This window comes from Gekko japonicus, unplaced genomic scaffold (assembly GCF_001447785.1).
Source record: "Gekko japonicus isolate JY-2015 unplaced genomic scaffold, Gekko_japonicus_V1.1 scaffold478, whole genome shotgun sequence".
Taxonomy (NCBI): Eukaryota; Metazoa; Chordata; class Lepidosauria; order Squamata; family Gekkonidae; genus Gekko; species Gekko japonicus.
The window spans coordinates 999,530-1,016,330 of NW_015173689.1; the positions used below are offsets into that span (position 1 = coordinate 999,530).

General features: G+C 42.5%; 1 protein-coding gene across 1 annotated transcript in view; it reads right to left on the minus strand.

Annotated features, from left to right (window-relative positions):
* The window catches only part of SHROOM2 (shroom family member 2), a 168,413-nt gene extending 152,794 nt beyond the window's left edge, over positions 1 to 15,619 (minus strand). The window contains exon 1 of the mRNA XM_015423139.1: positions 15,394 to 15,619. Within this exon, the coding sequence (XP_015278625.1) occupies positions 15,394 to 15,516 (123 nt within the window). The 5' untranslated portion in view covers positions 15,517 to 15,619. The remainder of the gene's footprint in view (positions 1 to 15,393) is intronic.
* Between the last annotated feature and the right edge of the window lie 1,182 nt (positions 15,620 to 16,801).

Consider the following 16,801-nt stretch of genomic DNA (forward strand, 5'->3'; position numbering starts at 1 on the left):
GGAACTGCGTTCCCCCGCGTTCCCCCCCGAAATGACCTCTGCCCTTATCACCCATACTGGCTATGGTCTGGACACATTAACTTGCTGCAGCCTTCAAAAATGCTTTGTGCATTTAATACTATATTTGCTGGAAGAAAAGGTAAAATATCCTTATGGTAAAGTGGTTACTTGGAAGCATTTTTAAAAACAAATTATCATAAACTTTTGTTTATCCAGCTAGTATTAGCAACAAAAAAAACTATACAGGTAAGTAGCCTTTTAAGTTAAATGCTGTCACTGGATTTCCATGGTACAAAAAAAAAATGAATTCCAGACTTCATAAGAGGATTGATAGAATGAGCAAACTGCCATATGAAAGATAAGACAAAGCATTTGTGGTTTTACAACTCTTAAAATAATGTAAGTCTATGAGTGGGAAGATATTGCATTTCCTAGATAAAATACTTGTGTTATCCAAAGCAGAGGGTCCTCCTCCAAAATAATAACATATCATTAACCATTCAATTTCCTTCAGTCCTCATTCAGAAAACACTGTCCTGCAGAGCACTTCAGAATAGATTCCAAAACTCCAAGCGACAACACGCCACACCAGAGCAATATTTACGCATTAAATTTTGAAATGACTCATGTTTTCAAATCTTCCTACTGGTAGTGACACAAGATATACTTGCTGACAGAGCATGTCCAACCAGTTCTCGAAGAAGACTCCATAGCCTCTTGTGCAGTTTGTTCAAGTCCTAACCCAAAAGTCTGCTTAGGCAGACTTTGTGCCAATAGGGAAAACCCCCTGAGCACATGGAATTAATTGTACAGCTCTTTGACCTCTGACCTATGAATTTATACATCATGTATTTCTTCAGGACTTTTGAGACATCTATATATCTAATAGCCAAGTCACCCCCGCGCGTGCGGATACCTAAATCTGCGCATCGGGGGCACCTGGGGGGGAGATTTTCGTGCACACTTGGGGCAGTCCCCAGGTGTGCACAAAAATCTGAAACCTGTAAAAAAATATTGGGGAGATATTTAAATCCCCCCAAAAGTGACAGAGCATCCCCTGCGCATGCGCAGGGAGCGCTCTGCAGCCAGCCTCACCGCCACCGCTGCTTCGGAGCCTGGGGGGGCAGCGAGGACCGGGCGGCTGCAAGCCGCTGGGCCTTGCTTCGGGGAAGGGGGGAGGTCAGCGAGGCCCGCCAGCTTGCAGCCGCCCAGGCCTCGCTTCGGAGCGGGGGGGAGGAGATTGAGCCGGGGGGAGGAGATTGAGCCGGGGGGGGAGGAGACGGGGGAACTGGTGGGATGAGGGGGACTTACCTCCTCCTGCTGCTTCCTCCTCTTCCTCATAGGTGTGGAGCTCCCTCCCCCCCTCCTGCGAGTATTGCGGGTCCCGCCCCTTGTTACCTCTATAACAGCAAAAACAAACCCTTATGTGATGCACAGGCCCCAATTCCTCTCCTACTTTTCCTTAAAAGTTGGGGCCACGCTGCTGAAATTCACATTCTCCTACTATACCCTGTCCTGTTTTTTCCTTTCTATTTACCTACAAAGTATCTACCACATTCTGAACCTCATTTTGCCCCTCAACCTGACCCCTGCTTATCTCCATCATTCTGCCATTGCTCATGACTCGAATATTTGTTCTGCACACAGTTATGTTGCCTTAACTCTATGCATTTTTGTGGGGTATGCTAAACATCTAGAAACACTCATTTTCTCATCCAATACTAAGTAAAATAATAAACTAGTAATACATATTTGTGTTAAATATAAAATAGGATTCCAAATATCTTGCAAATATTCCAAATACCGTCCTCATTTACTTCTTGTAGAATAAGGAAAACAGAATAAGGCAAAGCACATGCTTAATGTATATTCTCACAAGTAGATGTTATTGACCTAGCTCGCTTGGATATCTTGCTGTCAGTATATTAAAACTTTTCAAAGTTTCAATATCCAGTGAGCATGGTTATGAAACTGATTTCCTAAGAGTGTGTCAAGTATGTTAAATAAATATACACAAGTGTCAAGCAAGTTCCAGACACAAATTCTAGCTACATGAGCAAACAACCCATGTAGCTGCAATCAATGGACTAAGTGAACATGCAGGGTAATTTATTAGCATTTCTCCAAACATGGTAACTGTGGATTTTCCACTACATGGTACCTTAAAAACCACCATCATGTTAAGCAAAAACTCTAATAAAGAAGAACCACTGCATTGGCAGTTTATAAAATACTTTTCAAAAAACACATGCAGACTGGCTTCATCCTGGAAACTAAAGCAGAACAATGTATGTGGACCCACAAATATATCCATAAATCTTTGGTGAAATGGCGAGATACAAATGAAAACAATCTGTACCAGTTATGTATCCATCACTACACCATCCCCTACATAAAAATATACAAGATGAAACTCTAATGTGCCAAAAACAAATCCGTTTAAGTAACTTCATTAACTTTTAGTACTGACCAGGGGTCATTTCCTGCAGGAGTGCACAGGAGCGGAGCTCCGGCAGTAAAGAGCCCAGGGGGTGGGCACATGCAACAAGCCCCACCCCCTGCTCCCAGCAGCCCTCAGTCAGAGCAAGAAGCAGCCAGGTAAGTTGCAGAGCTCCCCCCAGCTCCCCGGTCCAAAACAATACAGTGGCACCTTTAAGAACAAGTTTTATTCAGGTACAAGCTCTCCCTCCTCTGCGAGGACAGATCTGCACGTTCTCCCCCCCCCCCATAGCTAGCAATCCAAAACAGTCCAGTGGAGCCTGAGCGGTGGGTGTTGCCTTCTGACACACTTCTGGTGATGTCAGGGGGTGTGGCATATGCAAATAAGTTATGCTAATGAGCTACGCTAATGAGCTCCTGCACCTCTTTTTCTACGAAATGACCCCTGGTACTGACATATGTATACATATGTAGATATGGGTAGGCTTTCGAGCAGGGGCCGTCGCCGCTACTGTTCTATCAATGCACCGTCGCCGAAAATTGGCAGAGATACCATCAGGGTGCAAGCAGGCCATGGGAAGAAGACTGGCTATCTGCTGCTTTGGAACTTACGTCATTGGTCCAAATCCACCCTACTGGAACCCATCTTGGAACTGGGAACATCAGAGCACCAGCACTTTGTTGTACTATTGTTATGTTTACATTGTTTTAATTGTTTTAATTATGGCTTTTGCCCCAATTGTTAGCCGCCCTGAGCCTTAGGGGAGGGCGGATATAAATCAAATTATAAATACAAAATAAATAAATAAAATAATGTTCGACTGGAGATGGTGGTTTGGATACAACCATTTGTGCATGGGAGGTAGACAGTGAACAATTTTCTTACATTCCACTTCATTCCTCTGTCACCATGCAGGAAAGGGGGCTGGAGTAGAAATGGACAAGGGTGAAATAAGCCACTTTCCTCAGTGGAGCTATACCTGCCGAAGAGGAAGGAAAAGCTATTTCACTCCGTTGTGAAATTCCTCACTCCAGTCCTCTTCCCCAACACAGGTCCCAAAACCCTGGGAAAGATCATTCATTGTTTCAACAAATTAACATAAACATGTTAGCTCTGCCTTAATTTTTGTTCACTAGATTATTGCATTATAATTAAATTTATATCCTAACTTTCTGTGATCACAGAACTCAGTGCAACATACAGACGGTCAGAATCCAGACACTGACTGGCCTCAGACCTGCTAAACTCTGCAACAATGCTTAATCACATGCCTTCCAACCATATCCTAGAATATCCAATGTAAAACAATGCCAATATTCCACATGTGCAACTCACTTTTAACCTCAATCAGGAAGTCTCAAAATATAAACCACAAAAAACACTCCAAATAGTGGCACAGGCATACAGTAGTAACCAGACTACACAAGAGCTATGTTCAGTCACGATTTGTGTCATTGAAATCTTCACCTATTTAGGTAAAGATTTTAATGACATAAGCCTTGACCAGGTAGCACTGCAATTAAAGAAATAAGGGCAGAAAACAGTTCAACACAGGTGATGTTGCAAGAGGCACTGGCTAACTATTTTAGCCCCAACAGCAGAAAGTCATGGGAACAATGTCTAAACATTACAGCACATGGTGATTACAAAGTTGTATGTCAGGCAGTTCAAGGACACCATTCCTCATACAGCAACCTGAGAAAGAAATATTTTCTAAAAGATCTTTCTTGGAACCAAGTTTCATGTTTGAATTTGATTGTAACTTTTATCTCGCTCCCCACTGATACAAATTAAATAGAGAGCACATAACCGACTAGATCACTGTCATATATTGTGCTGTTATATATTCAGCTCCTAGATTTTTCTAAGAGGTAGATTATTTTAATAGTATAATACCCAGTAATGTGTGTACCCTCCCACTATATCTCCTATTGACTCTAAGTGCATTTTCATTAGACTCATGCCATCAAACAGAAGGAGGAGGAGGAGGAGGAGGTTGGATTTATACCCCAGCCTTCACTACCCAAAGGAGTCTCAGAGCAGCTTACAAAATCCTTTCCCTTTTCCCTTCCCCACAACAGACACCCTGTGAGGTAGGTGGGGCTGAGAGAGCTCTGACAGAAATTGCCCTTTCAAGGACAGCTCGTCAGAACTATGGCTTGCCCAAGGTCATCCAGCAGGCGCAAGTGGAGGAGTGGTGAATCAAACCCAGTTCTCCCAGATTAGAGTCCGCACACTTAACCACTACACCAAACTGGCAAGCAATGCAGCAAAAGGACCCATACTCTTTCCGCTGGACCACACTGGTTCTTGTACAATAAGCTTGCTACAGATAAAAATAGATAAAAGCAGGTATGCAAATAAAAAGGAAATATCCACTCACTACTGAAAAAGCTTTCGCTTCCTATCAGAAGAATCTTACAGGTGTATTGCTGGTTTTGTAGAAACATTTGAACTTTGAGAACAGGAGGGGCTCAGTACTGCTGAACATCCACAGAGTCAAAAGGAGACCAACTGCAAACAGACTTTTAAAAATATATGCAAGTAAAAATACTTTTTAATATCTATTTAGTATCATCATTGGACTGGACACTGTAAAGAACAACAGAACGTGCTCACTCATGGAGCTTACAATCCATGTGCACATATAAGGTTTCTAGGCTCTACAGAGTGAAGGCCAATAGTAGCAAAGCACTGGTGAGCAAAGTCATCTTTATCGTTTATTTATTTATTTAGAATAAATGTATTCTGCCCTTCACCTTAAAAAGGAGGTGCAAAGTTATTTACAAAAATTAACAAACATATAAACCCAACGTTTAAGATCTGGCTGCACAAAAAATAATAAAGTTGGATTAGCAAAAAGGCACCTGAAATGCCATCATCTTTCAATGTCTTCTGAAATTTGACAGGCTAGGTACTAACCAGTATTCTTTCCTTGCTACTCCAAAGAACTGAAGTGATGACAGAAAGTCCTCAATTGTGCAGAAGATATAAATGACAGTGAGTTGGTACAACACACAAAGATCAGGGAGAAACAAAGAAGGCTTATGCCTCACTAAATCTGTTAGACTAAAATCACACATGCATTTTGAACTGTGGGAATGTTGGCATGCCAGATCAAACTTTCCACATGGCAAGAATCGATTCAGAAAAACCAACAAAAGTGCATTTTAAATGGACTTTCACAAATCAGAAATTCAATTCATGCACATTTAGAACTGTGTTTTCATTTATACATCGAGAATGGCAGCAGAAAAATGATAGAAAAGTGAGTGCCTTACATAAATTTGGCCTTTGCTTTTGGCAGAAGATTTTTTTTATCACAATTTTAAAACTGGGCTGAATCTTATCAGCATTCCTCCTTATCAGAAAGGAAGAAGGACACCGTTTTGACCCCCTTCCCAGCTTTGCCAGAGATGTGGACAAAAAGTTATGCTGGATAGGCTACAATGAGGAACGCAATTGTGGGAAATTGCCCCTCCTTCATCTTAACACTAGTGAAAAAGCTGGCAGAATCCAACCAAACATTAAGCCCAAGTATGTTTCATGCATGTTGTTAAAGTAATGTTCACAGCTGACAATACAGAAGATGGGAGAGGCTGACAAAAGGATTGCTGAGATAATGTATGTGATGGGCTCTGTGAATATAGAGAAGGTACTATATAGGGTTGGTATTCCTGGAACATGATTTTCATGGAGTTGGCATTATGCCTTCCTGTTCTTAAAACATGCATTTGTACAAAAGACATGCCGTTCTGAAAAGCCCCTTCAGAAGCGCCAAATGGTGTTCATTTCTCATATTGCAAATGCAGCTGCCGTCATGTCGCACCTGCCTCCTTTGCGCTAGTTATACCTGAGCACATTTTTGTCACTCAGCTGATATGCACCATATAAGGTAGATCTGCTCTGCTTTCTACAGTTACAATATTGCTTGAATAACTGAGGCAAGTGTTTTTACTATCGCCATAGTAACACTCACCTTGGTTATTCGCCACTTGCAGTTGCTCCAGGTGCACTGCCCACAATTGTTCACCAAGTCATATCAACTCCACCTAAATATGACAAACCACTAGGGCTCTCTCTGAAACAGAGCAGAGGAAAAACTAGAAACTGACTCTACAGCTCTGGCAAGTACTCCCTTGTTAAACATTTATAAATGACTGCAATAACCAAAAGGTATAATAGAACACATATTTGCCTGGTTCAAACTTACAGCCCCTGAAGAAAGCATATATATTCCCCAAAAGCCAGCTATTAAAACAGAGCTCAAAACCCACCAATGGCTGTAACTTTTACACATGGCAGCAGCTAAGGGTCAGTCAGTCCCCTACTAAAAGGAAGCATCAGCCTTTTAGCCCGGAAGTTGGCAATAATTTGTGTAGATTTATTAAGAGCCTCAGGTCTTATGTTTTACACCCTAGTTCTAGCATACTGCATTTTGGAAGCTTGCAATAGACAGTATGCTAAAATGCATCATTCTTCCTAACAGCGAACTTTATGATCCAATGCCTACCAGTGGGACAACAAACAGGGTCATCCAAACACAAGGTAACAGTTTTTGCAAACTCTAAAGACATCTCAGGTATGCAGAAAATACTACATTCAAGCATTTGGGAAAAAAGAAGGGAATGTACACACACAAAAACAGCCTTAACTTTAGGCTATGAATGTTGTTGTCACTGTTCCACCACACCTTATTCTTTCAACAGATTCAACTCTAGCAGTAGACCCGTCTGGTGTAGTGGTTAGGAGCACCAACTCTAATCTGGGAGAACCAGGTTTGATTCCCCACTCCTGCACATACAGCTGCTGGTGTGACTTTGGGCTCTCTCAGAGCTGTTCTCTCAAGGACAGTTCTCGGGAGAGCTCTCTCAGCCCTACTTAACTCACAGGGTGCCTGTCGTGGGGAGGGGAAGGGAAAGGGATTGTAAACCGCTCTGAGACTCCTTCGGGTAGTGAAGGGCAGGACATAATCCAATCTCTTCTTCTTCTGTCAAAAAAGATGGCCTAAGAACAGACCTTTAATATACCACAGCTAGTCATCTGGATACTCCGGCAAAATTCACATATACAAAGTGATTATCAGTCCCTCTCTGCTGTTAGTACATACATGTGAAAAACAGAAAAGTGGCTTTAAGTGTACTTTTATCAGGTTTCTGATGGCCATGCAGGGAGGCTGATTTGCATTACAATGTGTAAGTATGTGTGTGCTTTCAGTCCTAGGAATCCAATACCAAGGTCTATGAATTTTAAGAGATTTCTTTTTTTCATGTAGTTAAAACGAGACAGAAAGTATTTATCAAGGTTACTGAAGTTTAATTTCACTATCACACCAAATATCTCATTTACCTGCTAAAAATATTTATACTCTGCCTTTCCTATTTAAACGGAAGGGGCTGGGAGCATCACAGACGCACTGATTCACATGGGCTCTCCAGATGAGTCAGCAAACCCACTTCCTCCAGCAAATCAAGTTTCACCTGGAAGCTCCTCATGCCAAGTACTGCACCAGACCCAGCTTGACTCATTTGCACAGTTTATTGCTGTAGGCAGTTTCACCATAGGGCTCTGCAGGAAGGAATCTATTTAACAATGCACCAAAACTCTCCAAATATGTACTGTGAATGTTTTACATTGTATTACCAGGCCAAGTTATCCATTCAATCTTGCTTGCAGTTTCAAAATATTTCCAAGCAGTTAGCTGGTCCGCTGGTCCAAACTCTACTCATATAGTCTCCTATCAGCCTCAGTGAATTGTCTTAATAGAATTTAGCGTCATTTTAATATGAAAGAGAACTTAATGACTCCTAAAAAAAGCGAGCTTTAAAGAATCAGGTTTGTTAAATCTGTTTTGTTTTTGTTACTTCAGGAAGGGACCAAGGTCAAAGTTACCAAACTAAACAAAGGCAATTTTCTTTTGAGAAAGATTTTTTGTAAGCTCCTCTTTATTCGTAGACATTCTAAGAATAAATCGTTAACCCTATTATAATACATGGGAGGAGCCAATCATAATTTGTCAACAGAATAACAGCAACCTAAAGAACAATAAGTCATAAAACGAGAGGCACACATTTTTATATCATTAGTCAGTAATGCTCACTATGTAGGCGCAGCACATGTCAGAAAGGCAACTAAGCATTTATTTTAAATATTCATATCCTGCCTTACCTCCTTAAAATCCAGGGGGCCAACAGAGCAACGATACTTTGAAAACACTTTTTTTAGAAGTCCATCAAGAAGATAAAAAGACAGAAAGATCCTATGAAATAACACTATTTTACATGCCTTACTGAACAAATAAAGTGGCCTCTGCCCCTCCGTCTGGTAAGCTTCTCCAAAGAGCTGGACTTAACCGTCACCAGACATACAGTCCCAAAGGAGGACACTACAAGGAGAAGGCTGTCTGAAGAATGCAGCTGGCATGCAGGAGTATACCAGGAATATTAAAATGTCTCACAGAGCTGACATGGCATATACTCCAACACTCATATAAATTGTTTGCTTATGCGTCTTAAGGGCGGCTTTATTGCAGAATAAAAAGAATGACCAACCATAAGCCATTTGGCTCTTTCTATTCCCCAGTAAGATACCAACAGGCACAACAACAGAAAGTAGTGGAAGCCAGAGAGAGAAGTTGGAGATATTGGGTGTTCTCCCAAAATCATTCTTCTCCTGCCCTCACATTCTATACTCCATGTTACTACCATTGGAAGTCAAACAACAAAACAGATGAACAATAGGAGGGACCCTCTGTCATTTTTCTTGCCTAGCAAAACCTTCCTCAACTCTTCAGGACTTCCAGGGTAGGTGGGTGTGGGAAAATGGGACTAGGGGATGTCAAGAAACTGCAGTCCATCAGCACATTCAGTACAGATCTTCTGCACCAGCCAAGGACCCAAAGACTACTGAGTAGGCCATTTCCCCTAAAATAGTTCCCCTACAGTATAGGCACCTGCACTACAAAGCTAGTTGGATTTTCCAGCATTAAACCGGATAATTGTATTTTTCTTGCTCATTTTAATTTGTGCTTGTCATTTAGTATTTTTTGTTAAAATAAATCAAGTTAAAACTGACACAGCGGCTGATTTGTGTATTTGCTGTAAGAAGATGTCTTAAGGTTACTATGCATACTGTGTTCTTTAAAATTCTACATAAATTCTAAATCTCAAGGTTGCATATAAAAATGTATTTTAACATAGATGGATGGTATTTTCCTGCTGTATCATATAAGAATGTTTTTTTAAAAAAAACTGTACACATCCTATAGGATTCACAGTACAAATTTTATTTACTTCATTCTTTTACAGCCTAAAACTAGTAACTGCAGTGATTAAAAGGGGAAACCTCTATATTTTCAGTGATTTCTGTGAAGCAGAGTAGTTTCATTTTTCTAATGTGAACTATTCTGAAATTGTTTTGGATGCATAAACTACTTCATCATTAGTGAAAACAACTGTGTAATCTGCATCCAGTCTCAGTGTAAAAGGTGAGCTATAAAGTAAATAAATAATTAACCTTTTCCACTCACAAATCATAAAAACGTCTGGGGGGGGAGTTTTTCTGTTCAAATCTATCTTTTCTGCTGCTTTGTATCCACTTAAACTGGGTAGAAAGATTCTGAGTTGGATGTTTAAATCCCCAAATCTCAATTTATCCAAGGAATGAATCTCTAGTCCTGTGAGATTTTAAAGACAGTAGTGCAAATTTCTGCAGTATTGGGAGGAGGGAACTAGATAAAACAAAAAGATAACAGATGTGGATTTTTTTGCACTTACAGATTGCTTGAAAAAGCTGTAAGGGCTGTCAGTGTCCACATGCATAACATAAACAGTCTAGTTTAGACATTCAGTTATGGGACACACTACCCCATTACTATTGGGGTTTAAGAGAGAGATCTCTGCAACCAACACTCCAATGCTAAAACATAGTTTTCTTCCTTCTAGCAGTTAACAACTGCAAACTATTCCCGTACATGCTGGTCACAATGCGATTCCTGACTCTTTTCCTAATTCTGAATTTCTTGTAGTCTAACACTATTCTCTTCCACCAAAGTGGAAGCAAAACTAAAAAAACAAAAACTGACTGCACTCCACAGTATAAAATACTCAACACAATGAAACCCCTTTCCCCCATATCTTCTTTTAAAAGGCAATGTTAGATGTTACCATGTATAAAGAACGATGGGTTATCCTTTCAGTTGACAACAGGAACATTACTTCTTATGCTGCTATTAGGAGCAACAAGAGAACACAAAAAACCTATGCAGGATAAAAAATTCTTCTCACATAACTTCATCCTGCCCACAGTTTTTCAGAGACTTTGGGAAGTTTGAAGCATGTGGTGCTTCAGGCCCTGGTCATAAATGAAAACAGATCACATACCTGTCCATTCCTATCTGCTTTCACCATTGACCCAACTCCTGATCACACACATGTTAGCAAGACCACTGCTGTAGTCAAAGGATGGCTGAACTATGATCACCTTTAAAATATACATAACATTACTTGAAAGGGAAAAGAGCACTTTGAAGAACTGTATGGCTGCCTTCAACACAAACATGTACACACAGCATGCAATGCCCATATTTAAGTAGCAATTGATAAATGGATCTAAAGTGTTCTGTGATCCATATTAAATATGCAAAAGTCACCGAAGAGAATTTGCAAAATGTGCAAACAACATTTAATAAAATCTAAACATCTGTAAACATATAAGAGTAAATACATGTCTAACCATATCTACCAAAGAGCCTTTTTAGACCCTCAAGCGGCATATATTTGGCTGCTTTCCACAGCAGCTTCCTTTAAAGAAGAAAATAAAATACAGATGTATTGTTCATTACCGGCACTCTGAATAGCAAAAACTACTGACTGAAAAAGTCAGCCTTTGAATTTCCCAATCTGATGTCATATGCTTAATACAATATAGGAATTCGCCACAACACTTCCTGTATCTTTCATTTCAACTGCATTTTCCCAAGAGCATGTTGAGCAAAACCCGGGTGAATACAGACACCTTACAAAGTGGCATATTATCAACCAAGTGCAACTGGTAATCCCATCCCGCTAAATTATTTACAAGACCAACTACCCCACTGCACGTTTATTCCAACATGGGCACAGGTTCTATGAATGTAGTTTGTACGCATATACTCCAGACCAGAGGGGCATGAGCAGGTAATGTGTTTCCCTAAGGTGAACACATGTGGGGGGGGGGTAGCCATGTGCTTGGTTGCAAATGGGGCCAGCACATTTGGGCCCTACTTTCCTTCTACATGCACTGGCCCCTTATACATATACATCATACATACCAGAAACTTATACAGCTAATCAGGAATCCTCGAGTTCAAAAATTCTTGGTCAGATTGAAGATATGACCGTTTTTAAGCATACTGTGGTAAATTACGTGTATGTCACTTGTTACCTGTACTCAGAAAGAAACAGTTTCTTACCAGGCACTGAGGCAAGCAGGTAGGTGTATTAAATGTTGTGGTAAAGCAGTATCTACTAGGTCATGTTGCTTCATACACTGCCTTATGTTGCCAGTAATTGAGTAAGGCTGACTTAGGCCTGAGATGGTAAACATGTCCCTGAGCTGTTCCACAGTGAGGGAGAAAGGGTCAAATGACTGACTTTTCCTCCCCACCAAATTCTGTGTAGAAAACTGGTTCTAGCCTAGTCTTCTCTCTGACATGCCAGTTTTCTATAAGATGTTTTTTATAGAGGACTGTTCAGTCATGTAACCCATATCTCAGGCACTCTCACACACAAAAATAATGTGCTTTCAATGCACTTTGCAACTGGCAAAATCCACTTGCAAACAGTCACTGAAGTGGACTGAAACAGCATTATTTCGCATGTGTGAAAGCGCCCCTCCAGTTTATGGTACAGGCCATGGGGCTGGGTTCACTGAAAAAGTGGTAAGTGGATAAAAAGCAGGGACACTCCAGTTAACAGTGAAGCAAACGTGAAAAAGCACATATACTTGCTGAGGCACTTGAGAGGCAAGAAGAAGAGATAAATGATCCTCCTCTGAAACTTCGACATTTCCCGATATTACAGGAAAGTTGCTAATGTCACTCCCATCTTAAAAAGGGTTCCAGAGGAGATGCAGGAAATTACAGGCCAGTCAGTCTGACGTCAATACCAGGTAAGTTGGTGGAAACTGTTATTAAAGAAAGAATTAGTAGGCACATTGATTAACAAAACCTATTGAGGCAGACTCAGCATGGGTTCTGTAAGGGAAGATCTTGTCTCACTAACCTGTTAGTGATCATTGAGGAAGTGAACAAACATGTGGACAAGGGGGACCCAATAGATGTTGTTCACCTTGACTTCCAAAAAGCTTTTGATAAAGTTCCTCATCAAAGGCTCCTAAGTAAGCTCAATAGTCATGGGATAAAAGGACAAATAGTTTTGTGGATCAAAAACGGGCTAATAGGAAACAGAGTGAGTATAAATGGGCAATTTTCTCAGTGGAGGGTGGTAAGCAGCGGGGTACCACAGGGATCAGTACTTGGTTCAATGCTTTTTAACTTGTTCATTAATTATTTGGAGTTGGGAGTAAGCAGTGAAGTGGCTAAATTTGCAGATGACACGAAGTTGTTCAGGGTGGTGGAAATCAGGGAGGATTGTGAGGCACTCCAAAGGGAACTGTCAAGGACGGTCAAGTGGGCGTCAATGTGGCAAATGGGGTTCAATGTGGCCAAGTGCAAAGTGATGAACATTGGAGTCAAAAATCCTAACTATAAATACACGTTGATGGTGTCTGAACTGGCAGAGATTGACCAGGAGAGAGATCTTGGAGTCGTAGTAGATAACTCAATGACAATGTCTAAACAGTGTGCAACTACAATAAAAAAGGCCAAAGCTATGCTGGAGATTATTAGGAAGGGAACTGAAAACAAATCAGCCAGTAGCATGATGCCCCTATATTAATCGATGGTGTGACCTCATTTGGAATACTGTGTATAGTTCTGGTCACCACACCTCAAAAAGGATATTATAGCATTGGAAAAAGTGCAGAAAAGGGCAACTAGAATGATAAAAGGGTTGGAACACTTTCCCTATGAAGAAAGGTTAAAGCGCTTGGGGCTCTTCTGCTTGGAAAAACGATGACTAAGGAGTGACATCAACGTGGTTTATATGATTATGTATGGGATAGAGCCGGTGGAGTACTTTTCTCCCTTTCTCACAATACAAGAACTCATGGGCACTCAATGAAATTGCTGAGCAGTCAGGTTAGAACCAATAAAAGGAAGTACTTCTTCATCCAAAGAGTGATCAACACATGGAATTCACTGCCACAGGAGGTGGCGGCAGCTACAAGAATGGACAGCTTCAAGAGGGAATTAGATAAACGTATGGAGCAGAGGTCCATCAGTGGCTATTAGCCACAAGGTATAGATAGGAACTCTGGGGCAAGTGATGCTCTGTATTCTTGGTGCTGGGGGGGGCAACAGTGGGAGAGCTTCTAGTGTCTTGGCCCCACTGATGGACCTCCTGATGGCACCATTGTATGACAAAGTGTTAGACTGGATGGGCCATTGGCCTGATCCAACACTGGCTTCTCTTATGTTCTGAAGTACATGTCACAGGCCCACCAACATGGACACCAACTGCCACAACCACACGTGCAGTCCAACCTATCCATGTTACCTGAGAAGGATGATCCACTACATTCAATGGGTCTTACTTCTAGGTAAGCATGAATAAGATTGCTGCCATAGCTTTGGAAAGGAGGAAGGAAAACTCTTTCCAACAAAATACAACTATCTAATTCAGTATTCATTAAGCAACAATGAAATTAACACCACAAAGAATCAATACAGGGTATTTCAAAGCTCATCTTTCCCCAGCTTCACTTTCCCAATTAGACTACAACAACTTTAAAAGTGAGGAAATTATCTTGAAATGTTCAGTTTTAGATGAAATGTTGATAATCCATCAATGAAATGCTGTCTGTCTAGCAGGTGCAAAACAAAGACACAAGTGACAGTGAAGAGAGAGACTGTTCTGTGGGGAGGGAGGAGGCGGAGGACACAGTACTGTTCCCACAAGAAACAACTGACCATTTTTAATGGACCACTATTGTGTGACAATTCAGGAAATCCAAACAGGCAAAATAAGATCCCCTACCATGGATGTATTTTTTTCAACACATTTGGATCGCTATTTTATCCTCAAGAAGTGGATAAAAGGTAGACTTTGCCTCAATATGTATACTATCCATTCTAATTTGGCCACTGCAAGTACAAAATTTGTGATTACAGATAAATTAACCAGGAGAGTCATTTCAGCTTAACAAACAGGTGTGTTTTTGTGTACACAATATTTTTGCTCCATGATTGGAAGTTATCTAAAAATCAATGGGACATACTCCAAGTATGTGTTGGACTTGGGAGTATAAAGCTAGAAGCATTACCAGACATAAATAATAATCCTCAACCATTTCCTTGTTCTCAATAAGGCTAATGTATAACACACAGTTTGAGTAATTAAACCACTATTTATCAACTTTTTTATTTACACTCTTTGTTTACATTCCCCTCCCCAACATGAAGGCAGCGATGGAGCATTTCCTTAAGAATAATACTGGAGGATTTGTCGGCAACCCTCATAGTAGCCCGACAGACAACACTCCTATGTAACTGTCCATAGTTAAAAGGGAGTCAGCTACTACCAAGAATTCCAGAAGTGTTCATTTTAGGATCGATCCAAGTCACAACTACAAAGTGTTCTCAAAAAACCCATTCACATGTTCAGGAAACTGTCTGACCAGCATCAGACTCTGAAACCCACGATGACACTGCAGTATTTATTCCCCAGTCAGATCATAAAAACAAAAGGAGCAGAGAATCACTCACTCGCCCAACAGCACGCAGTGCCCCGACTCCTTCTCGTATATGCACACGAACAAATACACGCACATCCATACGGCACAGCGTATCTTACCTTCGTGATGACGAGCGGCTCCCCGTGTTCTCTTCCTCCTTTTAGTGTAAATCCCCATGGAGCTCCGCCAGTCAATTGTACTTCCACCAATTTGTACGGATCAACTCCTCTCTGCTCCCCCATCACCAACAGCTGCTGGTGGGTCTGCCCCTGGTCCAAAAACACGGGATTCAGCCTCGGATCTTTGTCCGGAAATCTTTCCGGGCCGCTTCGAAACTCCACATTCTCCATGACGGTCTGAAACTGTCCCCCAGTTTCCTCCTAGTTCGATCCAGCGTGCCGCCGACCTAGGAATCACACACCTAACAACAGTTTCCAGCCTGCTCCCATACGGGGAGGAAGGGGGATGGAGGACGAGAAGAGGAGGAGAGAAGGGGGGGGTTGCAACCCCCGAACGCACTGTGGCTCCTCCTCTCGATCCCGTTTTGTTCTTTCAAACGGCAGCCAAAAAAACACACACAGAGAGGAGGCAAAGAGGCGAGCCCTCTACACAACCGCCCGACAAAAGTAGGGGCAAATCAAGCATAGGAAATACATTGACGCCTCACGCATGTGTGCCCAGATCCGAAGAATACGCTGCGAGCTAAGGTACTTCGCTTTACCCCGGAGGAAGGAGAAAATTCCGGGGGCCCCCAGGAGAGGAACTGCAGACTAGCGGTGGAGCGCCTGCAACTTTCCCCGAAGGTGATCAGAGTTTCGTTCCGGAGATGTGGGCGGGGAACCCGCCGGAGGGGCTGGGTCGAAAGCGACGTGTGGGTGAATGGGAATGACACGCCGAACAAAGGGAAGAGGCTCGCAACGTTGCCCTCTCTTCCCAGGATGGGACGCAGGGGCTGCTGCGGGGAATGTGCTCTCCTCGCCCCACCAGGCAAGCGAATACCCGCCTCTGGCCGCGCGTTTCCACGTGGACGTGGTGCATGGCCTTGTTTAAAGGCAGGGCGTGGAGAAAGCGACGCGTCGCAGCCCAGCCCCGGGCAGGTTTCCTCGGAAGCGGTCGGCTGCGACTTGACGGCAATTTACACGCACAGGTCTGAGCGCCGGCAAGGGAAGCCCGCCCCAAGCCAAGGCGCCCAGAACGGAAGCGCCACTATCTCTGTGTTGCTCTCTGCGCGCCGGGGAAAGGGGAGCGCGAGGCCACGGAGAGTTCTTGGAAAGCACCGATTGGCTTCCACGTTTTCCCCCAGACCCGGTGAAGCAAATCCTAAGGCCACACCGCCGCGGTCAGCCACTTCCGCCTCCTTCCCTCCCGCAGGAGAAGAAGGCGGAGCCCGCTTGGACCCCACCGGGCGCTCTCCAATGGCCGCTTCTCTCGCCTTGGCTGTGTCCGAGAGGAGCCTTGCTCGCCAGCCAGCCGCTGAGGCGCCAAGCCGCCTTTTATGATGGGGGGGGGGGGGGGCCCCGGCGAGTA